The sequence below is a fragment of the Apus apus genome, chromosome 1 (assembly GCF_020740795.1).
Source record: "Apus apus isolate bApuApu2 chromosome 1, bApuApu2.pri.cur, whole genome shotgun sequence".
Taxonomy (NCBI): domain Eukaryota; kingdom Metazoa; phylum Chordata; class Aves; order Apodiformes; family Apodidae; genus Apus; species Apus apus.
This window is the reverse complement of record NC_067282.1, coordinates 132,566,301-132,581,151: the sequence shown is the minus strand read 5'-3', so window position 1 is coordinate 132,581,151 and position 14,851 is coordinate 132,566,301. Positions and strand designations below refer to the sequence as shown.

General features: G+C 40.9%; 1 protein-coding gene across 1 annotated transcript in view; it reads left to right on the top strand.

The window, feature by feature from the left end:
- Positions 1-14,851, top strand: part of SCUBE1 (signal peptide, CUB domain and EGF like domain containing 1) — a 201,000-nt gene that overhangs the window by 167,682 nt on the left and 18,467 nt on the right. Inside the window, exons 10-12 of the mRNA XM_051644074.1 lie at positions 7,480-7,596; positions 10,586-10,708; positions 13,247-13,366. Coding sequence (XP_051500034.1) covers positions 7,480-7,596; positions 10,586-10,708; positions 13,247-13,366 — 360 coding nt within the window. The remainder of the gene's footprint in view (positions 1-7,479; positions 7,597-10,585; positions 10,709-13,246; positions 13,367-14,851) is intronic.

The window sequence follows — 14,851 nt, the reverse complement described above, 5'->3', positions numbered from 1 at the left end:
AGGTTAGCTATAAGCCTTTCCTTTTGGTCGGTGCTGGACAAGTATAAGAGAGTTACATTCTCAGACGGAGGTTGCATTTTTACTAACTGTGAACAGGGGTAAGTCACTATGGATCAGAAAATGTGAGATGTGGTGGAAACCCCATCGCATCGCTGCTGTAGCAAAATAATAACTTTCCCAGTTCTGAGTTTAAACCAGCATTTGTTGGAGGGCGTAGCTTGAATCATGACTCCCTATGGTCCAGCAACCACTCAGATTAAGATATGTGGTTTCCCTAATGTCTGTCAAATATTGTTGGAAACCACGCTGGCTGGGCTGTAAGGTGAACAACATTACATGGGTGGTATCAGTTCCCTGCAGGAATCAGAGGGGAGGTGGGGGAAGACAGAAATTAACTTTCAGCCAAAATACATATAAAAAAGCATTAGTGTTTATTTTAAAAACATCATGTAACACTTCTTTAGAATTGCTGTATATGTGTGCTTGATGAATGAGAAAAAGGAAAGCATCTGTTTCTCAGAGGAGCTGATGACTTGGAGATTGAGAAATGTGAATATATAACAACCTGACTAGCTTTGAGTCTGGCTTGTGTGCATGATCAGTTGAGTGGAGTACTCCACACTGCGTCCCTGTTTGGCTTGGGGGTTAAAATTAAACCAAGGGCATGTGAGACAGACAAAATAAAACTATGTATTGTGAACTTTTGTGTTAGGGGAATGGGGCCACGTAAGGAAGTAACCCCACTGTACTGAGCAGTGTCTTTGCTGTGCACAATGCAGTGGGACTTAGGCCGCCACTTCTGGCCTGGACATCAAACGCTACTAATGCATGAATCTGAAAACCACAGATTCCTTGCTGTGCGTGTTCCTTATAGCATCCTGGGTATATATACAAGGTATATATATATCTCTGCTGCCATAGTGAAGATATATTTAAGCTAACTGGGAGCAATGGGAGTGTATGGAGTCATGACTGTGATAGAACCTTCAAGTATTCCTGTGATATTGTAACCATGTTTGGCTGAAGTGCTCTACCAGCATTCAGGGTGTCATGAGTCTCTTCTACTGGTGAAGGAATTAATAGCAGAGATAGATACTATGTTTTTATTTTATTTTCTATTTCTAAGGAAAAAAAAAACAACTATTTATTTTCAGTTTTATTTCTATTTGAAATAGTGTGCTTACACTTAATGTATATGCTTTTAATATATGCAGTCATCTAGTGTATACTTCATGTCTTGCCTCCCTGAACACAGACAAACCAAATATAAAATGAGTTCTTTGCTTATAGTGTCTGGGATCATTACAGTCTGCAGTCTGTCTCAAATCCTTGTTACAGCTTTTACTGATTGTCTTTGAGCCCTTCCTGTCTTGTTCTCTGCAACACAATAGCACCATCAAACAACAGTGATCTTCCCTTGCCATGTTTATTTTTAGACCACATGAAAAATACTTCAAGCAGGATGACCAAACTCTAATTCAAGCATCGTATGTGGCTTGTGTTTTGGCAGGAGGCTCCCAGTTTCTTAAGTTAACCTGGTTGCTTAATATATGTCTCAGAGAAAAGCTGTTATGATAACCATTCGTTTTCTCTAACCAATTTCTTCACTTTTTATTAGTATTGAGAAACAAAATTGTATTACAGGTAAGAAAAGAAGGGGGAAAAACTTATTTTTGCAGTAAATTTTTAATGTGAGTTTGGGAAAACTGGGCATTGAATTGTTCAGTTCCATAGCCACAACCCCCAAATCACATGTGTACCTCTGCACGAGTGCATTTTGCCTGTGTGCATTCTGTCAGGGAGTCACAGCAATTTCTACATGAGTTTGCAGTCCTCAAAACATATCTGCATCCAGTGCTATTTACCAGCCTTACCCATATGTGTTTATTGTTGAGCTGCTTGCTTGCAATGCTAATGCTTTTTTGGAAATATCCTGCAATACACTTTAATTTCTTGATCACTGGTTTCTTCTAAGTGCTCTGAAATTTTTTTTAGAAAAGAAAGCAATAGTAACCAAGAATAGAGAGGACTGCATTTGAGGACTGGAAACAGAGTGCAGAAAGGAGCCTTTCGCTCACAGCTGCTGGTAGGAATCCAGCTCAGTTTCAGACTTGACAAAAATCATTACTATGTGATGGCTTCTTGGTGCCATCCACAAATGAGTCAGTGTCCACATCACACAAACCACCAGAACAATTAGTGCTACTGTAATTAGGATTCCACTGACAAGCATCAGTGGAAAGGGCAGGGACTTGAATGAGCATGGAAAACTAGCTGCTTTCTCCCTGCTCCCTCTGGTCACCTCTGAGACACATCTGTGTGAGGAAACTTAGAAGAAATTTGATCTGTGGTAGCTCCCGTTCTGGAGATAGATGGAAGACTTTACTTTCCAGTACTGACAATCTGACAGCTGCTAACAAACGTTATGTTCAAGAAAAATAAAGATCGTTATGGGATCATTTAATTTGTGAAAACATGAACTTAAAAAAAAAAAGAAAAGCTAAGTAACATTGAAAAATCCACAATAAAGTCCAAATGCTGGCTTATAATAATAGGAACAGAGCCAAACAAATATTACCAATCATGACCACTGTTGGCAACAATTGCTTCCCTCAAAAACACGGGGAAATTTCGCTCTTTTATTGAACCATCGAACAGTCTCTTTGAGTTGAAACCCCTCTAGGCAAAAAAAGAAAAAAAAAAAGACTACTTCCACTATTCAAACATTTCTCTTTGGTGCTGAGAATGTGTATTGATAAAAGAGATGGTGGACTTTATTCAGCCTGAGATGATGCCTTCGTGTCATGGAAACAGCTTCTGGAAGGAGAGCTCTCAGTAGCACAGGACACCATAAAGCAAGTGCCTTTAGGAAGGGCTGGGACTGCCAGTGTGCACGTGAATCAGTGATGGAGTTTGAGAGGAACCTTCAGAGGTCATCTGCTCCAGCTTCTGAACTTGGCATTTCCACTGGGTCATCTGCTGTGAAATAGGGAGGTCCTCATTTTAGCATTTATATGCTATCATCAGTACTAAAAAAAAAACCCTGCATCTGGCAGGAAACTGATGATGTACTGCCAGCAATGAGTTTAGCCCCATAGTTCCTCTAAGCTTCAGACAGTTAAACTGTGAAGACATCTCTCAATACTCTGAAATGACACAGTTGCATATGCTGATTACAGTGGTGAATGTGATATGAATTCTTGACTAAGTGAAAGTAAAAAGAATGTGTTTGATGTCAAATAAGTGCATTAGCAAATCTGAAATGTTCTGAGACAGCTTGGACTGTTTGTGAATTAATGCCAAATTCAACTAAAACTTCAACCTCAAATTAAAGTTTTCCACTGCAGTTTCTCAAGAGCAAAACATTTTGACTTTTCATGTTAAAACAGTTTAAAAAATTAGTTTAAATAACTTTTGGCTGTTTTTAAAGCTCCTCAAACCCAGAAAGTTAATTTCTCAGTATTTATTTCAGTGTATGGGAGTGAGGAAATTCAGAGCAACCAAAGACAAAAAAGTACATGTGTGAGTGTGTGCATGTGTTTGGGGAAGGAGGAGTTGACCACAAAACTGAAAGAGAAATTATTTGTTCTCAGTTCTCTAGCTGTAACTTGCCACATCTCAGCTTTTCTATTTTTGGGTTTCTCTTCAGTAGATACACCAGATTGTGTACTGTTGTGTGTAAAAAAGAGATGAGATTTAGATACCCATGTTCATTCCCAGTTGTGTAGGGGGAGAAGACAGGCCATTCTCCACATGTGGTAAGCAGGATTTGAAACCTCAGGCTGTGAAGGTGAAAACCAGGTGTAACTCCCTGCTCCGCAGACTCTTATAGAATGTCTTGGATTGGAAGGGACCTCTAAAGGTCATCTAGTCCAACCCCCCTACAATAAGCAGGGACATCTCACTCTAGACTCAGAGCCCAATCAAGCCTGACTTTGAATGTCTCCAGAGACGGGTCCTCCACCACTTCTCTAGGCAACCTGTTCCAGTGATCCACCACCCTCATATTAAAGAACTTTTTCCTAACATCCAACCTAAATCTACCTTTTTCTAGCTTAAAACCATTACCCCTTGTCCTATCGTTACATGCCCTTGTGAACAGGTCTTCCCCAGTCTTCTTATAGGCTCCTTTCAGGTATTGGAAGGTCACTCTGGTCACCCCAGAGTCTGCTCTTTTTCAGGCTGAACAACCCCAACTGTCTCACCCTGTCTTTGTAAGAGAGGTGCTCCAGCCCTCTGATCATTTTCATTGCCCTCCTCTCAACGTGCTCTGACAGGTCCACATCCTTCTTGTGCTGGGGGCACCACAGCTGGATGCAGTGCTCCAGGTGAGGCCCCACTAGGGCAGAGCAGAGGGGCAGGATCACCTGTCTTGACCTGCTGGCCAGCAGTTATACCTGTATCATGAGAATGGTAAGAAATAAACACATCCTTTTAGGGTAAAATACGGTGAAGTACTTGTGGAGCACCACAAAGATGTGAGGGCCAACTTGAAAGTTTCTGGGAGCCTGGGGGTAACAGCGCCCAGAGCACAAATTTCAGAGTGCATTTTTTATTTGTTTCTTTGTTTTGTTTTGTTTTTTTAAAAAAAAAGCACAAGGGTTTCAGCATCCCGTATCACCCCGCCAGTTCCTTTTTAGTGCAATGTCTGTGGTGCATATTTTTCCCTTTTCTATGACCAGTGCTGAATTCCTCAGGGGACTGGTGATTCTGCAGGTAGGCCCCTGCAGAGAGCTGGGTCCCTCGGGCAGGATCTGGGGGGGAGAGGGGGCCGAGGGGCCTGCTGAGGAGCCAGGAAAAATCGGTGCAGAAGCTTTCCACGTTCAATCAGCCAAGGCAAGATGCTGAATTCAGCAAAGGTTGGATTTATGAGAGCAGCAGCAGGAGGTGGGATGAGGGGTTTAAATGGTGAAAAAAGCTTTTAATAGCAGTCTTTGTGTTCTAATAAAAGTGGGGTTTTCAGTGTCTCTGCCAGCCAGTGTAAGCAATATGAGTTTATGAGTAGCTGATATTTTATGTAATAGAAATGCATTCATCTGTCGTGAGTGCCCGTTACTTGGCACTGTAGGAGGAGGTCTGAGGACCAGACTGAGGACTGGACATATTATTAGGCAGAATGTTGCTTCCACGAGCAAACAGGGATATGCATCCTTCTTAATGTGAAGAAAAACCCATAAAGGCCTAAGGCAAATCTGTATCAACACAAAGCAGTATGTGTGAAAGCAATGCATAAACCCCATTCACTAAACTAGTAGAGGATAAGCTCACTATTGAGAAATATGATATTACTTTTGAAAAAAAGCCTTCCAGGGTAAGTCAGAGGCCAGAAAATTAACTGCTTTTGTAGATTTCCTGCAATACCATATAGCCAGCAAGGTTACACATGAATGAAACCATGATGTATGATTTGGCTTCTTATGCATTAAAAATCCTTTAAAACTATAACTGCAGTGCTCACTCCCAAATGATTTTACTTTATGTGTTTATTTAGAGAGAACTGAAACATTTTGCAATTTATGTGTATTCAAAGCTCCGTATTTCCAAGGCTACAAAGAAAACCTTAAATTACTTTCAGAATTCAAATAATGATACATTAAAATGTTTAGGATAATGCATTAAAAATTAAATAGATGTTAAAAAGATAATATCTCAGTTGTCATTTTTTTGCTACTTGATCCTAACAAGTGATTGTGCTGCACACATAAAACTAAATAGCATAGATCACCGTAGGTGATTCATAGGTCACTGTGTGTATTTCCTGTAGGTTATGCATTTGCCTGAACACTTGCTTTCTATGTTGAGAATTCTCTTTTGTGTGAATGCTTTAAAGCATTTAAAATTGGAGGTGGTATAAAATATAGCTGTTTACATTATTCTAAATTTGTGCGTAAACTCTTACGCAGATTTTGGATTTGTGTGCACATACACAAAATATTTTGTTTCTTGAAGTATTTGAATCTGTAATAGCATGACATTAAACTTCAAAACTATATAAATGCTACTTAAATATAGGAATTGGGTAGCATACCTGTAAGTATTTGTGAATTTCCACATTTTTTCAAGCACCCACATCTTTCAAAGTATGTGCAATATGAAAGGCTGAGTTATATATAGCAATGGTGCTGCTCAAGCTTTGTTCTTAATAAGCAACTCTAGAAGGTGTGCAAGCTATTAAGGGGCTATATTCCATTCACTTTTACCTCACAAATATTAGGGGAATGTGATTTTTATTGAAATTACCTTATTACCTTTTATTGAAATCACTCTTAAATAATGCCGTTGTATTAATTTCTCTGATCTTTTAACAGAAAGTAAGAAAGCATTCACTGAAGAGGATTCTAGGAAAAACAATTGTCTCAGGATATAATGCACTACAAAATACCGTTATGTTCCAAATATTGCTGTTTTAAGTACCTTTAATGGTTTTCAGCACACCCGCTTTGCTGTCAAATAAACCTTTTTTGTCACCCTGCTCAGCAAAACCTTTGCACTATCTTTGAAGCAATGCGCAGTTAATTGCTTTCTTCATAGGCTGCTGGGTGGAAGAGACTATGTAAATAAGGGTTTCGCATTAGTGAGCGGTGAAGGTTAGAGATGCCTGACTTTTTTTAAGGGGAAGAGGTCAGATTTTCTTGAATTAGGTAGAGTGTGGACCTTGGACTAGTATTTCCCATGTCTGAGGTGCAACCCTTCCAATCCTGATACTGGGTTGTCCTCAGGCACTGTTTTGCTTATGCCTCCTGTAGCTGTGCGACCCTCCGTACAGTCTTGCGCAGGCAGAGCAGAAGTCTGCAAATGACAGGGGTCCTGGTGGGCAAGATGTCAGAGGAGTGATTGGTGAGAGAGGGGATTATTTGATTCAACCCAAAACTTTTTTTTTTTTCCGGTGTGCCTCTAAAACCCCCTGAATACTTAATTGCCCTCACAGCCCTGCGGGAAAATATGATCAGAAGTTAAAGGTTGCCATCTAATGGTGAACAGGTATATTACGGTCTTCATGTTTGTTCTTAAATTATCTTTTCATACCTTTCTCCATGTATCAGCAAGTCCCTTCTTTACAAGGCATTAGAGAAATCACAGAATTGTCAGAGTTGGAAGAGACCTCTAGAGATCATCCAGTCCAACTCCCTGGCTAAAGCAGGATTCCCTAGAGCACATTACTCAGGTCTGTATCCAGGTGGGTTTTGAATGTCTCCAGAGGAGACTCCACAACCTCCCTGGGCAGCCTGTTCCAGTGCTCTGTTACCCTCATCGTAAAGAAGTTTTTCCTTCTATTTAAATGGAACTTCCTGTGTTCCAGCTTGTGCCTGTTGCCCCTTGTCCTGTCACTAGTGGAACAAGACAGATGTTTTATTCAGATTTTGCTTGGAGTGATATCTGCTAGTTTATCAGTATCAAGATGTTGCAACAGAATGTGAAATTCCAGCCATTCAGTTTAGCTGAATTCTAATTTCTAAATGCTTTTTCTCTGTAATTCAGATATAGATGAGTGTTCCTTTGAAAGGACCTGTGATCATACCTGCATCAACTACCCTGGAAGCTTTGAATGTCTCTGCCATAAAGGCTACACCTTGTATGGACTGACACACTGTGGAGGTTTGGAAACTGAGTTTTGCTAGTCTGTTTGCTTGTTTGCTTTGTGAAGTGTTCAGTGAGCCACACTTGCTTTTAGCTGAAGGTTTTAAAACTAAAGAAGATAAATCAATGAAGTTAAAATAAGGCTAAAATAGCATGACCTGGGTGTGACTAACATTTCAGCATCTAAAATTTGCTGAAGCATTCCCAGGAGAACATAAACAAAAAACATTTCTCTTGCATTTTTCAATGGTGGTACCATAGCAGCCTAGGTATAGGAGAGAAGCCTGAACCACCACAAAGCAGCCTCCTGGATGCTGTTTATCACACTGTATAGAGTAAGCTTACAAGTTTACAAGTGCAGAATACCAATCAGTAACTATGCAGGAGTAAGGTTAGTCACAATTGTCTTTATAGAAGGAAGGCTTCAAATGATGGCCAACAAAGAGAATGGGAAAAAGTTGTCAGATTTTTGAAGTTTACAAATTTTGGCTCTATTGGTATTTGTCCTTACCAGACTGCAACATAAACTGCCTATGAAACTCATAACAGAAGGCTGTTGGGTACCTTCTTCCCATCTTAGAATCATACAATCATGGAATGGTTTGGATTAGAAGAGACCTTTAAAGGTCATCTCGTCCAACCCCCCTGCAATAAGCAGTGCCATCTTCAACTCAGTCAAGTTGCTCAGAGCCCCATCCAACCTGGCCTTAAATGCTTCTGGGCAACCTGTTCCAGTTTTTCACCACCCTCATTGTAAAAATTTCTTCCTTATACCTAGTCTGAATCTACCCTCTTTTAGTTTAAAACCATCACCCCTTGTCCTATCACTACAGGCCTTCTAAAAAGTTTGTCCCTGTTTTTCTTATAAGCCTGCTTTAAGTACTGGAAGGCCACTGTAAGGTCTCCCTGGAGCCTTCTCTTCTCCAGGCTGAACAGCCCCAACTCTCTCAGCCTTTCCTCATAGCAGAGGTGCTCCAGCCCTCTGATCATCTTTGTGGCCCTCCTCTGGACCCATTCTAACAGCTCCATGTCTTTTCTGTGCTGAGGACTCCAGAGCTGGATGCAGTACCCAGATGGAGTCTCATGAGAGCTGACTAGAGAGGCAGAATCCCCTCCCTGGCCCTGCTGGCCATGCTTCTCTTGATGCAGCCCAGGATACAGTTGGCCTTCCGGGCTGCAAGCGCATGTTGCTAGCTCATATCCAGTTTTTCATCCACCAGTACTGCAAGTCCTTCTTGGCAGGGCTGCTCTCATCCCCCAGCCTGTATGAGTACTGAGGGTTGCCCCAGTCCAGGTGCAGGACATTGCACTTGGTCTTGTTGAACCTCATGAGGTTCACATGGACCCACTTCTCAAGCTTGTCCAGGTCCCTCTGGATGGCATCTTGTCCCTCAGGTGTGTCAACTACAGCACTCGGCTTGGCATCATCTGCAAACTGGCTGAGGGTGCACTTGATCCCACTGTCTATGTCATTTATGAAGATATTAATCAGTACTGGTCCTAGTTTGGACCCCTGAGGGACAACACTTGTCATTGATCTCCATCTGGAGATTGAGCTGTTGACCTCTGCTCTCTGGATGTGACCATCCAACTGATTCCTCATCCACCAAGCAGTCCACCCATCAAATCCATATGTCTCCAATTTAGAGAAGGAGGTTGTGGGGGACATAGAATCACAGAACTATTCAGGTTGCAAAAAAGACACTTGGAATCACTGAGTCCAACCATCATCCCTACTCTACAAAGTTCTACCCTAACCCATATCCACCAACACCACATCCAGACAACCCTTAAACACATCCAGGGACAGGGACTCAACCACCTCCCTGGGCAGCCTGTTCCAGTGTCTGAACTGTCACTCCATTATAGAAGGCTACTAGGTTGGTCAGGCAGGTAAAGCCATGCTGGCTGTCTTGAATCATGTCCCTGTCCTCCATGTGCCTTAGCATAACTTCTAGGAGGATCTGTTCCATGATCTTTCCAGGCACAAAGGTAAGGCAGACAGGTCAGTAGTTCCAAGGGTCCTTCTTTCTACCCTTTATAGAAACGGGTGCAATATTTCTCTTTTTTCCATCTTCTATGGAACTACTTCACCTCTTCAACCTTTTTGGCATCACTGACAAGAGTTGGTGCTGTAATGTTTGGTTATCCAGGAAAGGGATATTCTTTACCATAGAATCATAGGATGGTTTGGGTTGGAAGGGACCTTAAACATCATCTAGTTCCAAACCCCCTGCACAGGCAGGGACACCTCCCATTAGATCAGGTTGTTCAGATCCCCATCCAACCTGGCCTTGAACACTTCCAGGGATGGGGCAACTTGTTCCAGTGTCTCACCACCCTCACACTAAAGAATTTCTTCCTATTGTCTAACCTGAATCTCCGTTTTTCCAGTTTTAATCCATTACCTCTTGTCCTCTCACTACATGCCCCTGTAAACAGTCCCTCCCCAGCTTTCCTGTGGCCCCTTCAGGCACTGGAAGGCCTCTGTGAGGTCTCCCCAGAGCCTTCTCTTCTCCACGCTGAACAGGCCCATTGATAACATTTGTTACCTTTGTCTTCTTGCAAGCTTTTACCTTTCATTTTTGTTTGAGGAGACTAAACAAACTACACTTCAGCTTCTAGGTTCCTGTCAAACATAGTTTCATCCCCCATCTGAATAATTTCTAAAGGCAAAGTCTGTGAATCACTGTGGAGAATTTATCTCCCTGTTAATGCAGAAGTGATCTAATCTCACAGATGTTTATGCCTTTGACAGTTTTTCATATAATGCAATATACATTACTGTCCAGATGCTGCAGAGACTTTCGAGCATCTTTTGTAACTGGTGAGTATTTCCAAGAGTTTCATGGTAACTAGTCCTGGCAAGTGAATTGTATCATAACTTGGAAGGGTAGAAGCGATACATGGATCTAAGGACAAACTGTTTTATGTGAGTATTGTCTGCATTTACACCTACTTATAGAGACTTAAGTATAAAAGATTCTTAACTTTAATTTCATTTCAGATATTGATGAATGCAGCATCAGCAATGGTAGCTGCGACTATGGGTGTCTTAATACAATGGGGAGCTATGAGTGTGTCTGTCCACCTGGAAAGAAACTGCACTGGAATAAAAAGGACTGCATTGGTAAGTGCAGGAGACTGACTCAGAGGTGACTGTGATGATGTTCCTATTCTCCAGGAGGGTAGAAATGCCTGTGGTTTTGTCTGAGAGATGCTGCATTTTCACAATACAGATCCTCAAATTAATTATGTAAATGCAGATAACACCAGATGCTGGGGGATCCATGGGCTAGGATATAGCTGCAGGTGGGTTAGAATATGAGCAGTATGTTGGATTTTATTTGTGTTGAACTCCTGCCTTTTTCTTTTTTTTTTTTTAAATTTAACGATTCCATTCACACAAATCTGAGTCTAATTATTTTATGTATTTTATAGCTTTGTGCTTTATTTGTCCTTTGTTCATCTCTATGACCACAGCTGTAACTGTTTCCCTCTAAGGTTAACTTAGATATTCAGGTTAATATCTACATTCACAGCACCATACCATAATTTTTGAAGTTATCTCAAAGTCATTCCTCTTAATATAAAGTACTGACACTAGCTGTGTCAGAAGCATTAATTGCAATGAGCACAAATCCTGAGATATGGCCCTTGCTGCTAGTGCCCCTTTGTGGCAGATCTGAAATTTTTTCTCCGCTAAGTAGAAGACTGTTTCTGTGGTCTCACTTGAAGCACAACAAATCTTGGCCATGGCTACAGCCATTCAAGGTATTTTCTGTGAGATTTTAATTCCATTTTCATGTTTTTAATGGGAATGGCATACCCTAGGTCTTTCATAGTCAAATTTAGGTTGTGGGCTTTTTGATTCTGGGTTTGGTTCTGGTTTTTTGAACCGCTAATAAGTTCTCCTAAATTAATTTGGGGCTGATGCCTAATACATAACTGGGAGCAAGACAGAAAAAGAAAGGGGGACACCTTACTTCAGGGAATCTCTGCACATATTGTGGGAAAGCACTGTAGTCTGGAGTAGGGAATCTGGAGAGCACTGCACTGGCCTCTTGCATTATCATGAAACTGGGGCATTGTTTCACTTACATGAATACAGCAGTACAGAAAGCACTTTACAATCAAGATGGGGCAGGGTGGGAGGTATCTCAAGCTGGGTTGCAGCCTTTGCCACTGACTTTCTTCCTAACCACAATTAAGTGCTTAATTTTTCCCACTTGCTTTTACGTATATTAACTTCACTGCTATATAGAGAACTAAGTACTCTCGCAGTAAGAAATAGTTTAAATTGGGCTTTTTAGTTATCCACTAGGTCTCCCTTGCAATGTATCAGTTAGTCCTCTGGAAAGGAATTTCAAATTTAGGAGCAGGAACTAAAATGTTTTGAGATCAGATACACAGTTTGATCACAGAAGTTTTGTGCTATGTTTCCTCTCACCCTACTAAGAATGCTGTTCCCGTGGTCAGAGGCTGTATTGAAAGTATTTCCCTAGTTGTAAATGTCTCTTAATTATTTTCCAAACTCAGTTGGAAGATGGAAAATACAACACCCTACTCTATTGATATACACGGTTTTATTTGATTAATTTAATGAGGCTTAAAATGGGTGTCATCTCCGTGCTGATGGCCTATCTTTAATACCAACATTGTTTAGAGGAAACTGCATTCTCCAGTGTTATAAAAGCAGACTAAAAAGGAGAAGAATTATATCTAATGATCCTGAATGCCACGTGGTTTGGAGACATTTGAAGAAACAAAATCCTCTTTTGCTCAGCAATGATACTTTGCACTTGTGTGGTCTCCTCAGTCCAAAGAAATAATTTATTTAAAAACATCACCAAAGCAACTTAAGAGGCCTTAGGAGGAAGGTAAATGGAGGATGATTATTTGAGATGTGAATGTCAGATGTGTTTAAGGGAACTGTATATATTTCTGTTTAACCAGCAGTGAGATCAGGAACACAAACCAGCTGGTAGCTTCTGGGACCCTTTCTCTACACTCAATTCAAGCCAGGCAAGGCTCATTACAGCTACCACATTTTAATTACCCTGTTTCATACCAGCTTTACTGGCAGACCCAAACCAGTCTGTCTGCTTCCTGCTGCACTCAGATGCTGCAGCTCTAATCTCCCCCATATTTTGGTATGGTTCCATGGTGAACTGAGGGTAGGAGCAATGACATTTGCAGTAGCACAGTCAGCCATGAACAAAACCAGAGTCAGCCAAGTCCAGCTTGTAAGGTGATCATGTTTGGAAGGAAGAGCAAGGAACAATAAGAGAAAAAGCTTATGTACTCCAGAAGGGGAGGGAGAGGACATCTCAGGTCATTAGTATTACTCATTGTTTCTGTGATCAAGTTGTGCACACAGAATTTTGCACGTAATTAGAGAAACACCTGCCTTCCAGAGTGCAGATCTGGAGAGAGGAAAGACTGATCTGGAGTTCAGATCTAAAAATGTGAAGAAGTTTCAAGTTCAAGCTCAAGATCCAGATACTTTCTCCCTAATAATACATGCTTATTTCAGAAAAGCCTGGGTTTGTGGTCGTGCTTTCTCACCACTTCTACCTTTCCTCATTGCTGTATACCAGTGGGTGCACAAGGTTCTGGATTGGGTGGTATCTGATTTTTTTTCATTTCTCTTTTTTTTTCTCCTCAGAGATGGTGAAGTGTCTCCCAAATACCAAACCAGCTCCCAAGGCTCAGCTAGTGTGTAGTAAGACAGGAGGCATAGAGAGCTGCTTCCTGTCATGTCCATCCAATACTCTCTTTGTTCCAGGTTTGTACACAGTACTTGTCCTCCTCAGTCTAGAATGTGACCTGATTACTTCTCTGTGATAATGTATTAATGATTGTTGCGTTCAGTGTTTGTTATTAATAACTGTAAATGAGCAAAAACATAATTATAAATTAAACTGAGCCAGACATGCACGTCACTAAATACAAGAAAAGCTGATTGTGTCAGTTACATTAGAGGTTTGACCCTTTGTTTTTCAGTCTGAGGTGCCATTTGAGGGAGTGGGGAAATTTGAACAAAAAGCTGAGACACAACTCTACCTTAACCAGGATGATGCAAAATAAAAATGCTAACATACTGAATTGCTGTGTCAAAATTGGGATAAAAAACTAACAGTTGATTTAAGTGAATTCCTGTTAATTTGTAGTAACATGTTTTTCAATATGAGTAAAGTCTTCTGTGCCCATCCAGGTATCTGCTTAAAATGATGGGCTCTGTATGACGGCCTGAAATACCCTGTAGTTGTGTGATTGAGTAGTAACAGGAGCAGAAATTACTCCCAAAATGGAGGGTTTACCCGAGAAGAGCTCAGCTTAGCAAGCACAATGCAGAGGCAAGAGAGGAGAAGGGGAACATGCTGGGCAATTTAACGCTGCAGCTGCCACAGCAGCCAAAGTAGCATAAAACTTCCATCAGCTCAGCCAGTGGAGCAAGGGATGACATAGCAGCAGCTTTAAACCTGTCTTACTGTCTCTTAGAAAATCAAAACAACTAAATCCATTTCAAGAGGCTGTATCAAAAAAACATCTCTCGGTATTAGTTGCTGCCAGTTGCTGGTTTTTAATAAATGTTGTTGGTAATCGTTCAGCCAAGTGTTCTTTCTAGAAATTCAGTCATGTCATCTCACCCCCCACACACACTTTTTAATTATTCTTTTTTGCTTCAGGTAATTTTCATCTACACAGTTTTGCAGGGCAGGTGGGGCAGGGGGTTGCTGATACTTTTTCATATATATATTCTGGTTCTAACCCATGATTATTTTCCACAAGGGTGTCTACTTTTCATCTTAGTCCTGGCATTATATGCAGTAGAGCTGTTCACACTTTATTTTCAGTTTAGCAGAGATTACTGGAGCCATGCAGTTGTCTAATTTGTATGCACCAATGCACAGTTTTATCTGTGCAGTACATAAACCCCGTTACTGTTCTAAGTATGTTTTTTTTTGCTTCTGCCAATAAATTCTGCCAGATTCTGAAGTGAAAATGATTACTAAAGTACATGGTTTCTTTTTTTAATTACAGAGATTATCAATGCACCAGGACTCTGTCATGGACAAGCACAAAATATTTTATACCTGTGTGCCATGGAATTATTTACAGCTAACCTCATGATAAATTGTTCGTAAAATGTGACATTTCAGTGCTGGAAGAAACAAAACTTGTACTCAACACTGAATCAGTAGCCTTTGGCAAACAATTTCAGCCATTTCAATCCAAGTTCAGCCCTTAAAACGTCGCCTTATTTAAC